The 20,412-nt window shown below is 42.6% G+C and overlaps 1 protein-coding gene across 1 annotated transcript in view; it reads right to left on the bottom strand.

Moving 5' to 3' along the window:
* PSEN1 (presenilin 1) overlaps nucleotides 1-20,412 on the bottom strand; it is a 57,232-nt gene that overhangs the window by 24,006 nt on the left and 12,814 nt on the right. Inside the window, exons 3-4 of the mRNA XM_067557872.1 lie at nucleotides 14,398-14,651; nucleotides 7,274-7,415 (exon numbers count right to left, since the gene is read on the bottom strand). Coding sequence (XP_067413973.1) covers nucleotides 7,274-7,415; nucleotides 14,398-14,651 — 396 coding nt within the window. The remainder of the gene's footprint in view (nucleotides 1-7,273; nucleotides 7,416-14,397; nucleotides 14,652-20,412) is intronic.

Here is a 20,412-nt window from a genome sequence, read left to right as displayed (position 1 = left end):
AACTTTCTATGATCTGTGCACAGAGTGGAACGGCCTGGCCTGTCTCTAAAAACAAAGGGGCTAGCTAAAATGGAGTAACTGTGGTCAAGCAACTAAAAATCAGCTAACATGTCTCATACTAAAACCAAAGACTGAAAAGTATTTGCAAAGTCCTATAACTATGGTCATGTCTGAACTGACAGGCTGCAAGAAGACAAAATGCTAGATTTCTTAGGTACCCAATTACAAAAAACAAAGCTCTGAAATGCCACATGGAATTGGTAGAAAATCATCCAAAACCCAGGGGAAAAAAAAATAGAAGAGATCTTTAAAAAATGAATGGAAGAGTGGAACGGTCTCTTCAGAAAACCAGATTCCTAGAATTGTAAGAAAGTCAAACACTCCAACCTGTTAAGACTTTGGGTAAGTTCTGGCCTTAAGAAGAAAACCTTTGAGGTGTAATGGGGTATGAAATAAGTGAAATATAAAGAATATTTTTTGCTCTAGACAAGAAAGCTCACACAAGCTAAGACATGTACCCCATAACTAGCTTGAAGTTCTTTGTGGATAAAGACGTCAGAAGCCGTAATTTAGTACTTGCTTGAACTGGGTAAAATGGCACAAGAAATCCTACCTGTGTTGAAGTCAGATTCGAAAGCAGAATTTACTGTGCAAAAAAATTATACATCCAAGAGAACTCAATCTTTCTAATCTGGAGCTTTGTTTTTCTTATTTCCCTCCTTGTGAAGGGTTTGTATTGGACTATAAACATTTTTTTAAAACAATTAAAGCTTCTTATGAAATTTAATGTTTTACCTCAGAGATTATTTCTGTTTCACTAATATTTGTTTGCATGAAACAGGAACAACCTTCTAATAAGCAAAAAAGAGTCAAGTTTCACATGTGTTAAAGACTATACACATTTAAAATTTTTTTTTCTTAAGTGTGTTTAGAGTCCTCTGCAGCGTCCCTTCCACTTTCCTTCTCCTCCTCTGAGCCAACCTTCATGATGTATCCCAATTTACATAAAAACCTCAACAAGATTTTTGGCTAACCTGGATAAGCTCACAGGTTGGCCTCTTTATATAAGATAGAGCCTTCTCCAAAAATAAAGGCTGTGCAGCTTTTTTCTTTGCAGTAAGCATTCTGTTTTTAAATGCTGTTGGCAGGGAAGACATCAAATTTCTGTCATCAACCAACTATTACAAGGGGAACACAGAACTCTGAATTTGGGGAGCAACAGGTAAATGGAGGAGAAACAGGTTTACAAATAATTTGTGAGGCTATGTATACATTCTGCTAGAGTGAAAGAGTGGATTTTGTTTTTAAAAATAAAATCTTTTCAGGTCACTGACAGACAAGGTGACCTAGCTTTGTTGTTAAAAGAAAGATGCATTAGCAATAAGAAAACTGTCCCACTGTCTAGGAAGAGAAGAGATCTGAAGGTACAGCATGTCTAAATACTAATGTCCCATTCTAGCAAAGAGCATGTCTGCTCTATTGAACAAATGCCAAAAAGTGCATTATTCTAAGGCCCCAATCATGCAACACTTACACATGGGCTTAACTATCATGAGTAGGCCCACTGATACATTTAACTGTTTCAGCTAATTATCAGAACACTTTCCACACCAGTTATTTTTGTTCTTCACATTATATAGCTTTTCAAACACAATACGGTTTTCAAAACCACTTCTCCTTTTCTCAAAGACGTTTCAGAACACATTTCACATGAAAGACAAGTGTTACCCAACATATTTCATAACATGTCATGGCAAGTTTCTGGACTTGATTAAAACATTCCCATGTCTCACCTGACAAAGGCTCCTACACTAACTGATTTGTTGCTACAGAGTCAGCTTTGCCTGCTAAAACCTGAATAAAAGTGAACTACAAAGATTTGCAAAACAGATAATTAAATCTGGAGTTCTGGCAGTAACAGAATTTGCTTAAACAAACTAAATATATGGGGGAATGAAGGCAAAAATAAAAACACATGAAAGAATAAACAAGGGGAAACTTGTCAGGGGTGCAGGGGAAACTGAAGAATGGGGAAGAAAATTGGCAGCATGTGATCTCCCGAAGAAAGAGAACCTACATGCCCACCATGCAGATAGAGGTAAGGAATCATTTTCAGGCTTTCTGCACAGGTACGACGGCAGAGAAAGATTTGGAAGACTCATCTGAGGGAATGGATCAGAAGGAGACACTGTTGATCAGAAGGCAAGGGATGCATTGTCCTAGGGATGGGGGTTCCACGACCACCACTCCCAAGAGGATGAGAAGGGTGATGGTGGTCGGGGACTCCCTTCTAAAGGGGACGGAGTTATCCATCTGCCGTCCGGACCGGGAAACTAGAGAACTGTGCTGTTTGCCTGGAGCTAGGATTCAGGATGTGACTGAGGGACTGCCAAGACTCATCAGTCCTCAGACCGCTACCCCTTCCTACTTCTCCACGTGAGCACCAACGACACTGCCAAGAACGATCTTCAGCGGATCACTGCAGACTACGTGGCTCTGGGAAGAAGGATAAAGGAGTCGGAAGCGCAAGTGGTGTTCTCATCCATCCTCCCTGTTGAAGGAAAAGGGCCAGGTAGGGACCGTCACATTGCGGAAGTAAATGCGTGGTTATGCAGGTGGTGTCGGAGAGAGGGCTTTGGATTCTTCGATCATGGGATGTTGTTCCAAGAAGATGGATTACTAGGAAGCGATGGGATTCACCTAACGAAGAGAGGGAAGAGTATCTTTGCGGACAGGCTGGCTAACCTAGTGAGGAGGGCTTTAAAATAGGTTCGATGGGGGACAGAGACCTAAGCCCAAAGGTAAGTGCGGAAGTGGGACACCACAAGGAAGCAGAAGGAGGAGGATGCAGCAGGGGAGGCCTCCTGATTCATACTGAGAAAGTAGGGTAATCGGCTAGTTATCTCAAGTGCCTATACACAAATGCAAGAAGCCTGGGAAACAAGCAGGAGGAATTGGAAGTCCTGGCACAGTCAAGAAACTATGACATGACTGGAATAACAGACTTGGTGGAGTAACTCGCACGACTGGAGCACTGTCATGGATGGGTATAAACTGTTCAGGAAGGACAGGCAGGGGCGAAAGGATGGAGGAGTTGAACTGTATGTAAGAGAGCACTATGATTGCTCTGAGCTCCAGTATGAAACTGGAGATAAGCCAGTTGAGAGTCTCTGGGTTAAGCTTAGAAGCAAGAACAGTAAGGGTGATGTCGTGGTGGGTGTCTGTTACAGACCACCAGACAAGAAGGATGAGGTAGATGAGGCTTTCTTCAGTCAACTAGGGAAAGTTTTCCGTTCACAGGACCTGGTTTTCATGGGGGACTTCAATCACCCTGACATCTGCTGGAAGAGCAATACAGCTGAGCACAAACAATCCAGGAAGTTTTTGGAGAGTGTTGCAGACAACTTCCTGGTGCAAGTGCTGGAGCAACCAACTAGGGGCCGTGCTTCTCTTGACCTGCTGCTCACAAACAGGGAAGATTTGGTAGGGGACGAAGAAGTGGGTGGCAACCTAGGCAGCAGTGACCATGAGATGGTAGAGTTCAGGATCCTGACGAAAGGAAGAAAGGAGAACAGCAGGATACGGACCATGGACTTCAGAAAAGCAGACTGACTCCCTCAGGGAGCTGATGGCCAGGATCCCCTGGGAGGCTAATATGAGGGGGAAAGGAATCCAAGAGAGCTGGCTGTATTTTAAAGAAACCTTATTGAGGGCACAGGAACAAACCATCCCGATGTGCAGAAAGAATGGAAAATATGGTAGGCGTCCAGCTTGGCTTAACAAAGAAGTATTTGGTGAACTTAAACACAAAAAAGAAGCTTACAAGAAGTGGAAGCTTGGTCAGATGACTAGGGAGGATTATAAAAATGCTGTTCGAAGATGCAGGAATGAAATCGGGAAGGCCAAAGCACAATTGGAGTTGCAGCTAGCAAGGGATATGAAGGGGAACAAGAAGGGTTTCTACAGGTATGTTACCAACAAGAGGAAGATTAGGGAAAGTGTGGACCCCTTACAGAATGGTGGATGCAACCAAGTGACAGAGGATGTGGAGAAAGCTGAGGTACACAATGCCTTTTTTGCCTCTGTCTTCACAGACAAGGTCAGCTCCCAGACTACTGCACTGGGCGGCACAGAATGGGAAGGAGCTGAACATCCCACAGTGCTGAAGGAACAAGTCCAATACTACTTAGAAAGATTGGACATACACAAGTCCATGGGGCTAGATGCAATGCACCCGAGGATGCTGAAGGAGTTGGCTGATGTGATTTCAGAGCCATTAGCTATTACCTTTGAAAGCTCGTGGCAATTGGGGGAGGTCCCTGATGACTGGAAAAAAGCAAATGTAGCGCCCACCTTCAAGAAAGGGAGGAAAGAGGATCCAGGGAACTACAGACCGGTCAGCCTCACCTCAATTCCTGGAAAAATCATGGAGCAGGTCATCAAGTAATCCATTTTAAGGCACTTGGAAGAGAGGAAGGTGATCAGGAACAGTCAACATGGATTCACCAAGGGAAAGTCATGCCTGACCAACCTGATTGCTTTCTATGAAGAAGTGACTGGCTTTGTGGATGTGGGGAAAGCAGTGGATGTGATATACCTTGACTTTAGCAAAGCGTTTGATACGGTCTCTCAGTATTCTTATCAGCAAGTTAAAGAAGTATGGGTTGGATGAATGGACTATAAAATGGATAGAGAACTGGGTAGAGCATAGGGCTCAACGAGTAGTGATCAATGGCTTCATGTCTAGCTGGCAGCCGGTCACAAGCAGAGTGCCCCAGGGGTCGGTGCTGGGGCCGGTTTTGTTCAACATCTTCATTAATGATCTGGATGATGGAGTAGATTGCACCCTCAGCAAGTTTGCAGATGACACTAAGATGGGGGGGTGGTAGATACCCTGAAAGGTAGGGATAGGATACAGAAGGACCTAAACAAACTGGAGGATTGGGACAAAAGAAATTTGATGAGGTTCAACAAGGACAAGTGCAGAGTCCTGCACTTAGGACGGAAGAATACCATGCACAGCTACAGACTGGGGACCGACGGGCTAGGCAGCAGTTCTGCAGAAAAGGAACTGGGTGTAACAGTGGATAAGAAGCTGGATATGAGTCAGCAATGTGCCCTGGTTGCCAAGAAGGCTAACAGCATATTGGGCTGCATTAGTAAAAAGCATTGCCAGCAGATTAAGGGAAGTGATTATTCCCCTCTATTTGGCATTGGTGAGGCCACATTTGGAGTAGTGTGTCCAGTTCGGGGCCCCCCATTACAAAACGGATGTGGAGAAGTTGGAGAGTCCAGCGGAGGGCAACAAAAATGATTAGGGGGCTGGAGCACAAGACTTATGAGGAGAGGCTGAGGGAACTAGGCTTGTTTAGTCTGCAGAAGAGAAGAATGAGGGGGGATTTGATAGCAGCCTTTAACTACCTGAAAGGGGGTTCCAGGGAGGATAGAGCTAGGCTGTTCTCAGCGGTGGCAGATGACAGAACAAGGAGCAACTGTCTCAAGTTGCAGTGGGGGAGGTCTAGGTTGGACATTAGGAAAAAGTTTCTCACTAGGAGGGTAGTGAAGCACTGGAATGGGTTACCTTGGGAGGTGGTGGAATCTCCATCTTCGGAGGTTTTTAAGCTGCGGCTTGACAAAGCCTTGGCTGGGATTATTTAGCTGAGGTTAGTCCTGGTTAGTCCTGCTTTGAGCAGGGAGTTGGACTAGATTACCTCCTGAGGTCCCTTCCATCTCTATGATTCTAAGAGAAGTGACTTAGACAATCTGAGAAGGAATGATTTCTGATGGTTAGAGCGAGGATCTGAAATCAGGACCAGCCCTACTATTGACTTGTTCTGTAACCTCATGCAAGAACTTCACATTTGGACTTTAATTTCTCTATCTGGGAAATTGGGATAATACTTGCCTACCTCAAGGGTATTTTCTCCTAGACAATGTCTGAATGAAAGGCACTACAGATGAGCAAAGTAGATAGCACACTGCCATCATTTGGGGTGTCAAATATTGTTTTGCTAGAAGTTTGCTTCTGTTCACTGAAATGTAGACTAACAGTGATTCTGTAGAAACCCAGCAGAAAATTAGGCTTATATTCAGCAACTGGGTTCCTAGATTTTGCAGCATTTTGGTGCAGCAGCCTAGAGATATTGTGTAAGCTTCATTTAAATTGGAAAACAACAAATCAGTGTTTTTCATTAAGTAAATATGAAAATAAATACCATCACTACCCAAGGTCCAGTATTTATTTTGTCATTAAGTTTAGTTTTATGCGGCTACATAATCCCTTTTTTAAGTGCCAAAGATTTTTGTAATGACAGAGCATAACTACACTACAGAAGTGGCTAATGGGAAGCTAGAGGTCTTGGCAACTTGATCAGTACAGGTGAGGCTTTTGGCATCTGGGGACGCCCAAGAGACAGTCTGGGATTCTGGGTTAAGCACATCAGTTGGCTGCTTCTACTCAAATGACCAGCAGTGAAACAATTTAAATATCTATTTTTAACTATCAGTTAGGCTTTTGAGTTAACATCCCATTGTGATAAATGGGGAAGTTAACAGCTCATAAATGTTGTTCCAGAGTGTCTTCAGACTCAGGTAGATGTCACTGCATCAGTCACGTGACTACATTTTCAAAAGGCTTTTTTCTTTTTTATTATATTCATGCAGGTTAGAAATTCCTCCCAAAAGCCACAGAAGCCAGAGCTAAATTTTGTGGCAAAGAGTGAATTTGACAGCAAATTCTGTGACTGTAAAACACAGACACTCAAGGTTCTGACTGAAAGGCAGTAGTGCACTGTGTTATTCCACATCCTGCTTTATTGATCATTAAAGAAAAAAGCACAACCACTGGGTCAAAAGTAGCCCACACCCACAGCTTTAACATGGCGCTGTGACACATGTGACTGTAGGTTTTAGCAAACTGATGTGACCCTCATCTAGACAAAGTTTGGGCTCCCATCAATAATACAATTATGTATTTCTGAGTCCTGATCTCAGGTGATCTCAAAATTGCTGTGGAAGTGCCATTTTATTATTGGCAAAGCCAAGATCATGCCTTGTCCACTTTTACTCCATAAAAGGACTATATGCTATCTGATAAAATAAATTATCCATTTCCCTCTCACTACGGGGAACAAAGCTCCAAAAACTAAAACAGTGAAAGTCTGCCACTGGTGCTGCCAGTTTAATTAATCATGATTGCTCTTTCCCTGTATACATTTCAGTAAATAAAACAAGGATAGTATGATTAATTACCAAGGTTAACTTTTCTGCTCACCTTATAGCACCTGTATTTGTAAAGCACTACCAGGAGTATAGTCATGACAATGATGACACTGATCATGATGGTAGCATTGAGAATAGAGTTCAGGGCTCTCTGTCCCACAGTATCCGTCTCTTCAGTGAATGGAGTGTAGATACTACAATAAAACCAAAAAAAAAAAAATGAAATCTAAAACATATTCCACATAAACGTTTTCTAGAAAAAAGCCTAGGATCAACATGTAGATATTTAAAGCTAATTTCCCTCTTGAAGTCTCAGTACTTATCTTTCAAACCACATTTACAAAAGTGACAGTTATTTTCTGCTTAGTAAGAGAGCAACTAACATTTAAAAACTATTTTATTGGTAGCATGCAAGTATATACAAATTAGATCACACTAATTACAGTTGGGCCTTTTGTACACACACCATCTAGTGGATATTAAATAAAATGCAACCAGAAAATAAAAATGAGTAAAGCAAGGCAGGAATCGGATTTTCTGTTCTGTGGGAAATTCCATGAGGTTTTTTTGTTTTTGTTTTTTTTTTAATTCTGTTTTACAACAGAACAAAAACAAAACGTCAAGACTTATTAAATGAAATTCAAGAATAGTCATTTCAGAAAACAATGTTTCATTCTGCTCTTAACATTTAAAAATTGCATTTTTTATAATAAAATAAATTTTGAAGCCACAAACCAAACATGTTTTGACATTATCAAAAAGCTTTGGGTCAGTTTTTTGTCCCACAAAATTAATTTGGTTAAATTTAACATTTCCATTAAATGTTTTTCCATTGGAAAATGCAGATCTGGTGAAAGTGAAACATTCTGTTGGAAAATTTCTGGCCAGCTCTACAAATGAACTTTAAAAGCCTTTGCTAATGTACTTATTTCTATGTCAACAAACAAAGGGAGGTTACTTACTGTAACTGATGGGTCTTTGAGAGGTGTGGTCCCTATCTGGATACTACATGGGTGTGCATGTGTGCCATGCACCAGAGCTGGAACTGTTTGAAGTAGTCTCCGTTGACCTGCGTGTGTGTTCACTATGTGGTGCACCTGAAGTGTTGAGATGGTACGGGTTGATGCCCCTTCAGTTCCCTCTTACCGACAAACACAGACCACGCAGCAGAGGAGACGGGGGGTGGGATCACACCTCTCAAAAAACCAACTGTTACAATAAGTAATCTCCCTTCCTTCAAGTGCTAGTCCCTAGGTGGATTCCATGTGTGGGTAACATATTGAGCAGTAATCAGTGTGGAGGTGAGTGCAAGGGCGCAGAAGATATCAGCGTCTGGAGGACCGCGTGACCTATTGCTGCATCCGTTGCCACCAAATTAGTTATGGTGTAATGAGCTGCAAATGTGTGGATAGAGGAACACATTGCAAATGTCCTGACAACAGATGTCAGCGAGGAGGGCAGAGATGGTGGCTTATGCTCTACTGAGTGGGCTATGATGCCTGTTGGTGGATCGACTTTGGCGATAGCGTAACATTCGGTGATGCAACACGAAATCCATTTATAGAGATGTTGAGAGGAGAGGGCACGGCCTCAAGTGTGTTCTGCTATTGTAAAAAAAAAAAAAGTGTGCGGAGCTCAAAAGGTATGGGTGTGGTGGAGATAAAAGGCCAGCGCACAATGGACATCAAGGGAGCATAATATGCGCTTCCTGGTGGAGGAATGTGGTTTTGGGTAAAAGGTTGGGAGATGGATTACTTGGCTGAGGTGGAAGGGAGAGGGCACCTTTGGGAGAAACTTGGGATGGAGTCGTAGGGAGACCTTATCCTTATGGAATACCGTAAAGAGTGGGTCCACCATCATGTCTGCTAATTCACTGACTCTGTGGGCGGACGGGATGGCCACGAAGAAGATCACTTTTATAGAGAGGTAGGCAAGTGAACGAGTGGCAAGGGGCTTGAAGGGACATTTTGTGAGGTTGGGAAGGACAAGGTTGAGGTCCCAAAGAGGGGTAGGTTTCCTGATCTGAGGGAAGATGTGGAGACTGCGGAGGAATCGAGCAGTAGTTGGATGCAAAAGACAGAGAAGCCATTTACCGGTAGGAGGAAGGTGCTGACTTCCACCACGTGGACCCTAATGGAGCCATGGGCGAAGCCCGAGCGGCAAAGGTGTAGTTCTGTAGCAGATAATCTAGGATAGTTGGTATGGAGACACCATCAGCTGGGTGATGGTTGTTAGCTTGCCCATCTCGTAAATCAACGCTGTTTAGCCTGATAGCAGACTCTTGTGGTGGGGCACTGGCTGTGGGTGAGTACGTCCCGCACTGGCATGGAACACACGTCTATTTTTAAGCCCCCTCCAAATACCAGGCTGTGAGACACAGAGGGTGGGGGTTGGATGGCGAATTTGGCCCTGCTGTTGCGTGAAGAGGTCTGGAAGAAGGGGAAGACGAATTGGAGGGTGGGTGAAGAGGTTAAGGTGGTCTGCAAACCAATGTTGGTGGGGCCAGAAGGGGGCTATGAGTAGGAGGATTGTGCAGTCCCTTCTCACCTTGTGGAGGACTTGTGGGAGGAGTGGTCTGGGTGGAAAGGTGTAACAAAGCCCCGGCGTCCATGGAAGGAGAAAAGCATCTTCTTGTGCATCCTGTCTGAGGGCTCCCCTGGAGCAGAAGAGGGGAAGCTTGTGGTTAGTTGTTGTGAACAGGTCCCATGTTGATGTGCCCCACTGATGGAAGATGGAGTGAAGAGTGGGGTTGTGGATCTTCCATTCATGATTGCAGTGGAAGGAGTGGCTGAGTGTATCTCCTAGGGTGCTGTCCATGCCTGGTATGTGGATGCATGTATTGTGACATTGTGTCATAGGCAGCAGTTCCACAGTCAGTTTGCTTCCCTGCATAGGATTGGTGATCTGGCTCCTTCTTGTTTGTTTATGTATACGACTGCTGTCATATTGTCCTAGAAGAGCTGCACACATTTGGAGCAGACAAGGGGAAGACGTGCTAGACAGGAATGCTGCACCGCTCATAGCTCCAGGATGTTGATATGCATCCTTGCTTCTCTGCGGGTCCACAGGCCTTGTGCTGATTGACCGCAGATGTGAGTACCCCAGCCGATGAGCAAAGTGTCTGTGATAAAAGTGGTTTATGGCACTGCGGGTTGGTTGTGCCATAACCTTGGACAGATTGTGCCACCACACCACAGAAGCGTCACCGTGGGTGGGAGGGTGATTCGTTTGTTTACGTGGTCCCTCTGTGGGTTGTACACCAGGCATAGCCACAGTTGCAGGCATCTCATATATAGGTGTGCATGTGGGGTAATGGCAGTGCATGCTGTCATTTGTCCCAGGAGTGAAAGGCATTATCGGACATGTGGGTGGGGGAGATGCTCTAGGCATGTGATTATGGCTTTGAGAGTGGCAAATTGGTCTTTTGGCAGAAAGGCTCGGGCCACACGAGAGTTCTGGTAAGCTCCTATGAATGTGAGCTCTTGGGTAGGGCCAAGAACGGACTTCTCCTTATTGATACAGTTACCCAGACGCTCAAGGAGTTGTCAGTGTTCGGATAGTGTTGAGAAGGCGTTCGCGGGATGATGCCACCAGAAGCCAATCATCTAGGTATGGAAATAGACACTGAACCAAGCGTTGTATGTGAGCAGTGACTATGCCACACAGAAGGACCCAGAATTGGTAATGAGCGTGTCCCACTGTGAATTGGAGGAATTTGTGGTGGGCGGGGTGAATGTCGACATGAAAATAAACATCCTTTGTATTGAGAGGCGCAAACTAGGCCCCAAGGGGAAGGGAGGGGATGATTTGTTGGAGAGTGACCATACAGAAATGAAATTTGCAGATATATCTGCTCAAAGCCTATAGATCCATGATGGGCGAAGGTCCCTTCCTTTGTTTGGTACAAGGAAATAAGAGTAGAACCTGTGGTCCCGATAGTGACGTGGGACCTTTTCTCTGGCTCCTTTTAGGAGGAGTGTGTTGGTTTTCTTCCATAAGATGTCAACTTGGGACGGATCCAGAGATCTGTGTTGGTAGGGGTGGCAGGCAGGAATGGTACGGAACTCTGTAAGTTGTCCCCTGTGTACGATGTCTAGTACTCATCGACTGGTGATGATCTTGCTCCAATTGTGGGCAAATAGAGCAAGACTGCCTCTGAATATTGTCAGGGAGGCCAGGGAAGGTGGAAGGTGAAGTTTGCAGTTCCCTGCTGAGAAGTCAAAAAGACCACCTTGAGGGCATTGGTGGAAGTTGTAAAGGTGGAGGCAGCCAAAAATCTGGGCCTCTGGATGCACTGGTGGCAGCGAAGCTGTTCTGTTTGGGGGGGCAGGGAGGAGAGGAGTGGTATGGTCAGTAGGAGGGTTGAACAGGATATCAGGCTCGGAAAGCTGGTCTGTTCTGGTATTGGGCAAGAGCCAGTATACAGAGACCCAATGACCAGAGTGTGGCTCTAGAGTCCTTCAGTGACAAGACAGATGAGAGCCTGCATTCACTAAATAGTTTATTGTTGTCAAATGGAGGTCTTCCCAGGTTGTTTGGACTTCCTTGTGAAAGTCAGATATCTGAAGCGAGGAGTCTCTCCGAAGCACCACTCCCAAAGCAAAGAAGCATGCTGCTGTATATCTGCAGCATCTACCACTGCTTGAAGAGAGACCTTAGCCATTAACTTGTCCTCCTCTACGAGGGCTTTGAACTCATCTTGTCTGTCTTCAAGTAAGGAGGCTTGGAATTCTGCTAACAGTGTACGATTTGAAGTCATACTCCACCAGTATGGCCTGATAACTGGTAATGCAGAACTGAAGACCCGCCAATGAATAGACCTTGTGTCCTATTAGGTCGAGTTTCTTAGCCTCACGGTCCGGTTCTGGTATGTTGTTGCCTCACCCTTTGAATAGCTGCTTGTACTACAAAGCAGGTAAGTGGTGGGTGCAAGAAGAGGACGTCCGTAGCCTTAGCTGGCACAAAGTAATGTCTTTCTGCCCTTCTGGGTGTTGGGATGCACGACACTAGTGTATGCCGGATCACCTACACTGGTTGTAAGATTGCATTGTGAATTGGCAGTGCCACTCATGAAGGGCCCGTTCACTGAAGGATAGCTAGGAATTCATCCTGGGGGTCTGTGATGTTCTCTGCTTGTAGGCGGAGGGCCATTACCATTCTTCACAGGAGGTCCTGATACTGGCAATGGTCATCTGGTGGTGAGAACGATGGAGGGATGAGAGCTTCATCTGAAGAGGATGATGCACCGGTCAGGAATGTTTGCTCTAATGGTTCCCGAGGTGCTGATGGTGCACTGGTGCCCCATGGATCATTGTAAATGGAGGGAGAGGCAGTATATGCCAATGAGGGCCTGTAATGTGAAGGGGGAGGGGAGGTGACGTTCTCCAATCATAATCCCAGTTGTACTTGTAGGGTCAATGTTCTCTTTCGGTCGGTGGGCCCTGAGTGTATCGGAACCAATGCCCCTATGTCGGTGCATACATCAGTGGATTATATGATCACACTGGTGAGAAAGCTTGGTCCAGATCTGATGACCAATCCAACTCCAATTGGTCCAGGAAGGGCGGTGTCGCTGGAGCAGGCAGAACCGCTGGTGCAGGTGGTATACTAGGTTGATGTGGAGGGTGATGGTAAAGGAGCAGTAGTTTATTGACCAGGGGTGGTGGTTGTGCAATACCAGCCGAATCATGCTGTCGTGGGGAACCATCAAGGGACAGGAACAGCTCTGTTGTCAGTGCCAGAGGTGATAACCAACCCGGTGTGTATGGTCCGAGAAAGGCATGCTGGACAGACCCAGCAGAGTGGACACTTTGATGTGTTCCTGCGGCTCAGGTGGCTGTTGGCACTGGTATGTCCAAGTGCTTGGTCTTACATTCCACCTTGGATCTTTTTAGCACTGGTGATCCAGTATCCATCCATGATTTTTCACCCAGTTCTTCCTGGCTCGGGGAGGGAGTCCTGTGTTAGGATATGGTTCCTCTCAGGGATCCACTCTTATGCCAGGACTGTGTTTCCTGTGCACGACAGGTTTTGGTCAGTGCCATTGGAACACTGGTGTTATTCTGATGGGAAATGCACTCACCGCTGGTGCGGATGGGCACTCTGATGGGTCCATCGGTACCACCACTTGCTGTGCATGTGGATGCATACCCTGCTCCATGAGGTGTTTTCTTAGTCTGAGTTCCAGTGCCTCAAGTCTGAGTTGGGAAGGAGAAAGAGCAGGAGCTACGATAGGAGTTTCTCTGAGACAGGAAAGGCATTGCTGATGGTTGTCGCTTACCAAAAAATGATCGTGGGCATGTAATGTAGTTCTTAAATCTGACTTGTTTGGGCATAATTCCCCAGAACAGGTAGGCTACCCCGAGGTAAAACATTGATTGAGTGCTAATTAGCTAACTCCTACAACTACCTAAAGATGATGACAAGTACTAAACACTATGTAAACTTAATAGACTTAGAACTACTAAATTTTTTTTTTTTTTTTTTTTTTAAGCAACAGCTATGCAGCAGGAAAGGTGAAGAGGAGTTTTCCAATACTGGCCAGGCAGCAATAAGAGGGAACAGAAGGGACGTTGACCTGCGCAGTCTCATAACACCTCAGATGCACCACATAGGGACCAGCACTCGAAGAACATAAGCAAACCCATACCCTGTATACATATGGAAGTTCATATAGCTCTAATTTTTCATCGCTAATGAAGCTTTAATTTCTAATGGAGTGCAACTTTCATGGCCTATGCTCAGAATGGAGTCCATAGCATGTGAACATCACACAAAAGGCACAAACTATTCAGCCAAAGGCCAGAATTCAAATGAAAGTAATGGTGAACAAATTATCTTTAGCGAAGTACTTCCACAAGGGACAGTTGAAATTATTGGCAAAGCAGCAGAGAAAAACTTCAGGTTTCATCACTGTAAGTCCTCTAACTTGCAGAAGAAATATTGGCCTGACCTAGTAGGAGAAACCTGTCTGGATCAGTCACCAGGCTCACAGGAGCTGGGAACAAAGCTAAAAGTAGGGCTGCTGGACTCCAGAAGGACCAGCATCAAGCCAGGGCCTGGGCTGGAGGTCAGGTCATTGTATAACATAGGCACTTGAGGGTGTGCAGACACAGAGTAAAGGAAAGGATCCCAGCAGACCCAAACCAACAAAGAAAAAAAAAGTTTCATACATACAGCTGTCCATCCTTGCGTGTATAAAAGCTGACAGACTTGATGGTTGCAACAACTACCACCATGCAAAGTGTGACAGGTACAAAAAGCATAATCACATGCTTTGCCCCATATTTCAAAGTCAACTCTTCATCTTCTTCGTCCTGTTCCACCACTTGTCGTGTGCTATTCTGTGGCTGCCCATTAGTCTCTGATTCAGGATTATCATTGTGTCTTCGATCACTATTATCATGTCGCCGCCTCTCGCTGTTGTCATTCTGCAATATAAGAAATCCCATTTCCATAAGCATTTGTTTGCCACATGTTCTGCATGCTAAGTCAAGGAGGCTGTGGACTGGGGAATGCACCCTGTGCTATTTATTTCATATAGCTTCAACAGCAAGGACCTAAATGACAGCAATTACAGTACATTGCATGAGAACTGTGACTAGAATGGAAGCATATAAAGCAATATTTGAAATAGTTACCTCCAAAACAGGACAAGTTTTTAAAGCTGATGTTGCTTTTGTCCTATAGCATGGATTTTTCTTCTACATAAACTGAAATTACACAAATTAAAGGGCCAATCTTTTTCCTTGGATGGAGATACCATCAAGGCATGAGCATCTGAAAGCAGATGTTGGCCCAGAGTTTGTGACCATTGTAATTTCTTACACTACTAATGAAGATGGTGGCAACGTGACATTTATGACACTATATACACAAAAGCACGCTGAAAATTATTCTGAAATCAGTCTCTATGCTGTTTACATACACTACACTACATTGAGCAGGATATAGCATTATTAAAGTTGGAAAGAAACTCTAGAGATTGGTCTGGCTTTGCAGTCCCACCGCTTTACAAATTTTTTAAAGCAAGAAAACTGACGTACTAATAGTAATTAAAATCTCAAATGCTTTTCACACTTTTAAAATTAAAAAGACAATTCTCATGATGAATAAACAAACTTGCAGAGTGAATATATGCATTTTTTCCCCCCACAGAAAGGGATTTAGTTTAGATCAGCAGTGCTCAAATTTTAAAACATCCTTTCCCTAACATTGGGGAAAAAATATTATAACATCCCCTGACCCTGGTATTTATAATGATACAGTTTGGAAGAACATTTCAAATATGAGGATAGAGGCAGTCTATTCTTTTCTCCTTCTTGTTGGTTCTTATCCATTTAGGATTCAGCAAGAGTAAAAATATCAACTGGGTATTCAGTTTTTGCTGAATCCTAAGTGAAAACACCTCCAGAATCAAATACAAATCCCCTTGGATTGGATTGGGCTTTCCCTCAAAACTGTGGGACCCCCTTTTCCCACAGAAAACGATGAGCAAGGACGATTTCAGTCTTGCCTTATAAAATGCCATTCACCATGGGAGATCACCAGTCTTTACCTGAACTTGTTCAGATACGTGCAAGATAGGTGGGGAAGAGATTGAGTTGGGAACACCTGGCACACATGAGCATGCTTACATACAAACCAGTGAGCTCTTCACAGAGGCACTGGTTTCAGTCGTACAGAGAAATTTATATTGTGTCCGGGGTATTTCTTAAATTAAGAATCTTTAATTGCTTCATATGTTGTATTCTATGTGGACATACAAGAAAATTGGACTCAACTGAATATTTTCTAGAATATAAAGCAGTCTGATTTTCAATAAAGCCTGCCTATAGAGCATATATCAATTTTGTGAAAGCTTTGTGGATTCTCCAACATAATAAAGCCAACTTCACATTTTAGTGTAGATAGCAAACACCAAAATTATGAAGAACACTTTCCCGGCATAAACCTCATTTCTTTATTCTAGGTTAAAATGGATCAAATCACAATTGAAGGAGCTAGTGAATTACAAGGAAAAATGCAAGTACACCAAGATTGGTGAATAACTTTCCTAAACATTCAACGTTCTAGAAGATACCTATTCAAACCTAGAGAGTTGCCTGTTAGAGACTTAATTTTCTTTAAATTAAGAAAAGTACAATTCATTCTGTGTAAGCATTCCTGTCTGGAAAACCTGGCTAATACAAGCACATCTTTGTTAGTGCATGATTTCAGATTTATCAAAAACCTAAGAAACACTGGATTTACAGCAAAAGCTTCTAAGAGTAGTTCACCTTATTCTGAATTCTACTCCTCTCCTTTCCCATTCCAATACCAAAATGATTATTTACTTGATTACTTTAGCTGTAAAGAGCTATAATATGCTTCTGAACAGAACTTGGTTGTTCATCACTGGTCTATATATCAAACTAAGTCATGTATGTCACTTTTTTGCTTGAACTTTTACTCAAAGATAGCGAAATATTTCATTCTCTCTTGTCCATCAGTCTTACCAACATGTCTGACTTTTTATTTCTTAGTTACAGAACAACTGGTCATTCTGGAGAAGTCTTCAACATAACACAAATGTATATGGATTACACATCCACTCTTCATTCTATACCATATTTAGGGTCGGGAAGGAATTTTCCTCCGGGTCAGATAGGCAGACACTCAGGGGGGAAGAGGAGTGTTCACACATTCCTTGGCAGTATGGGGCACCAGTCATTTGCAGGTTTAAACTAGTGTAAATGGTGAATTCTCTGTAACTTGAAGTCTTTAAATCATGATTTGAGGACTTCAGTAACTCAGCCAGAGGTTAAGGATCTATTACAGGAATGGGTGGGTGAGGTTCTGTGGTCTGCAATGTGCAGGTCAGATTAGATGATCATAATGGTCCCCATTTGACCTTAAAGTCTATGAGTCTAAGTCTATACCCCTTTCCCGACCCTAAAAATCAGCAACACTGGGTTGACAACCATTTTCTGAAGTTAGTGATTATGTCCCCATTAAGAATGTAACAGATGGACCTTTCATTTACAGAGAAACAATCTTATGACTACACTATGATTTTAATTACAGAATATTTCAATTGTTAATTATACAGCCTCATTACTGTGTTAGGTGCTCTAAGGACAGGCAGGACAACATCCCCTACCTGAAAGAATTTACTGCCTAAACAATCAACTAACAAGTGAGATAGAGGGAAGGAATACAGCAAAAAGCAAAATGTTCAAGTGGTGAAGTTTAGCACGTATATTGTTAGTTCCATGATTTTTCTTTACATTTTGAGGGAAGGACTTTTGGAAAAAATGAATTTTTATTTATATTTACATAAACATCAAAGAAAGGACTTGAAAAAAAATCCATCACACAGACCCAGCTGACTTCTAAGCCTTCTAGCCAAGATGAAAGACACTTGTGTTGCCATGCCTCCACAGCCAATAACTCAACTCAATCCTCCCACTATGCTATGTAGCTGCTTGATCACTGTATGTGACAATGTCTGCTTTTGCTCCCATTCCTACCTTCAAGCTGAGAAGCCCCTTCCAGTTTATTTCATAAGGGATCTTTATATTCAGTCTCCCAACTCTTCCTTTACACTCACAGCTCTATAGTGAAACAAAGAATGGTAGCAGGACGGCGACAAGCTTAGGGACAGAGAATCCCTTATATGGCCAAAAAAAGAGGACTCCTCTGGGCTATTCTGCTTCTTGACAGCCCAGCACTAGCCAGGAAGGCAACCCACAGTGGCGTGTAGGAGGCAGAAACTGAAAAATTTGACCTCTGTTAGATATGAAGTAGCACAGGGGGGTTCACACCAGCATGACCCAAATACTCTTCTTTTAAGTGCAGCCCTAGCTTTGACTTCTCAAGCTGCTGAAAAGAGTGGAGCTATTTAATTAATTGATTTAAATCAGGTTCAGGCTCTGTAAAACTAAAGTGAGAATGCATGCTATTACAAATTTAGATTAAAATGTATACAGCGTATAAAATTGTAATTGCTATTTTTTAAAAGGTCGGGTATTTTATTTAAATTTTACAGAACTTCTATGGACAAAATCCAATATACTGAAAATAAAGGCCCTGATGCTGAGAACACTTGACCAGGTACATAACTTTATTCATGTGATTAGTCCCATTGAAGTCAATGGGACTACTCAGACTTAAAGTTAAGCATTGGCATAAATGTTTGCAGCACCACAAGCTAAAATTGTTATTTTCCTTGGTGGCACAAAATCTTTGTCATTTCAAAACAAAATTGCTTCAGCGTTAACAATGAAAAGTAATTTAGACTTTCGATACCTTAAAGTTATTGAGAATGTTTTTATACACAAGCTAAAATTTTAAAACACAAGAGCCTAAAGTTAAGCATCTAAACCTGTACTTAGGTGTGTAAGGTGGGATTTTCAAAAGCACCTAAGTAACCTAAGCTAAGGGCACAAGTTCCAGTGATCAAAGTCAAACTGTAACCCCTGATTAAGGGATATGGCTTGGCTGAAGCATTGCAGCCTTCTTGAGTTGTGAAAGTTCATATCAGAAAGTGGTGTTGACTGGAAATATAGCACAAGCTATTTGTGCATCAATATTGTGTTTGAGCTTGTGTTGTTCTCATGAAAATGTTACTGAGATTCCTGGACTCTATTAATCTTTTCCAGTATAGATAAGCATTTTAAGTATGAATCTTCTAAACAGAAAAATCTCTATGTAAAATCTAAAATTCTACTAACAATTAGGAGACTAAGAAGTACAAAACATCCGCTTTAGAAATGTAAGACTATAAAATGAAAAAAAACTAGTAATATTTAATTTTTTTTAATTAATTTTTATGTTTTAAAAAATCAATTTTTATTTGGCAGGTATTGAATTTCTACAAGGGTGACGCCACTGGGCCCTTTTTGCGGGCTTCGTTTTTCCTATCAACCTGTAACTTACCTGACAAGTTTGAAGTTCACCCTACTCAAGATATTAACAGGGAAAAGAAGCTCTTTTCTTCCCCCCCCAGACTTGTGGTTGCTACAAACAAATGTGGATGTGTAGCGGCAGTGGGGAGACTGAGGGGGAAGGGTCTCTATTACACCATTCTGCATCAGATTACACTCAATTCACATTTGAAAGGTTAGATTTGCAACCATAAGGGCTAAAAAAAATTATGCTTGAATTCTTCAGAAATTGATGGTGAAGGTCAAGTCATTTGCTAAATGAATCAAGAGCTACTTTAAATCAATTTTAGTCAATTGTTTATGTAACTGCAAAATTCAAGTAAGTAAGTACACCCTCAGAGAAGAATTACAAAAAAATTTTAAAAGAAATTTTTCTCAATGGAAAGGTAGAAAGAATGCCAAAGATTTTATGATAGGAATTACCTGCATACAAGACTTGATAAAGTCAGATAAAAACCAAAAAACAATCATCTCCCCTCCCCCCCAATTCATAACTAAGGGTCATTCAGATTTTTCTGGAAACGAAGGTTTTTCTTTGAACTTTTCTCCTTATGAAGTAGGATCATACAAGACATGTATTTTCATCTTAGAAGATGAAAATACATATTTTATCAGTTCTAGGAAATGGACTATATCAGGGTTATGTATGGAAACAAACTCCCTCAAATTACAATACATATGATACATAATAGAAGAAATACAGGTTCTTGGAGCACTTAGTGTATGTCTAACATAGCAGCTGGGAGATGTGATTCCCAGATCAGATAGCAAGCCCCATACCAACTTTGCTCACACTAGCGCCTAAAATAGTGTGGCCACAGCAGCGAGGGCGGCAGCTCAAGCTAACTGCCCAAGTACAATCCTGCCTGATTCCCTAGGTATGTGAATCACAACATTGTTATTTGTAGCACGCTAGCTCAATCAGAGCTAACATATGTACATTACCCAGTCAAACATCTTCCAGCTGCAGTGCAGATATACCAGTAGGCACACTGGGATTAGTTGAGAAGAACTACAATTTAGGCTTCCTTGTACTGGTGGATTGTGTTTCACTGTTTCCTCATTTCCTTATAATACCATTCCTGGTGGAAAACATGCTCCCTCCTTGAACACAGAATTAGAGTAAAAAATGAAAAACTGCAGCTTACAGTGAAAACACTGAAACAGCTTAAGAGAAAACCATGATGACTGCAGGATCATAATTTACATTGTAAATGGAAACAAAATCAGAGGAAAACAAAAAAATTACCATGTGTGTAGTTAT

This window comes from Emydura macquarii, unplaced genomic scaffold, assembly GCF_026122565.2.
Source record: "Emydura macquarii macquarii isolate MOO-44397 ecotype Brisbane River unplaced genomic scaffold, CSIRO-AGI_Emac_v2 contig_1876, whole genome shotgun sequence".
NCBI classification, from domain to species: domain Eukaryota; kingdom Metazoa; phylum Chordata; order Testudines; family Chelidae; genus Emydura; species Emydura macquarii.
This window is presented reverse-complemented; position numbering and strand designations above follow the sequence as displayed.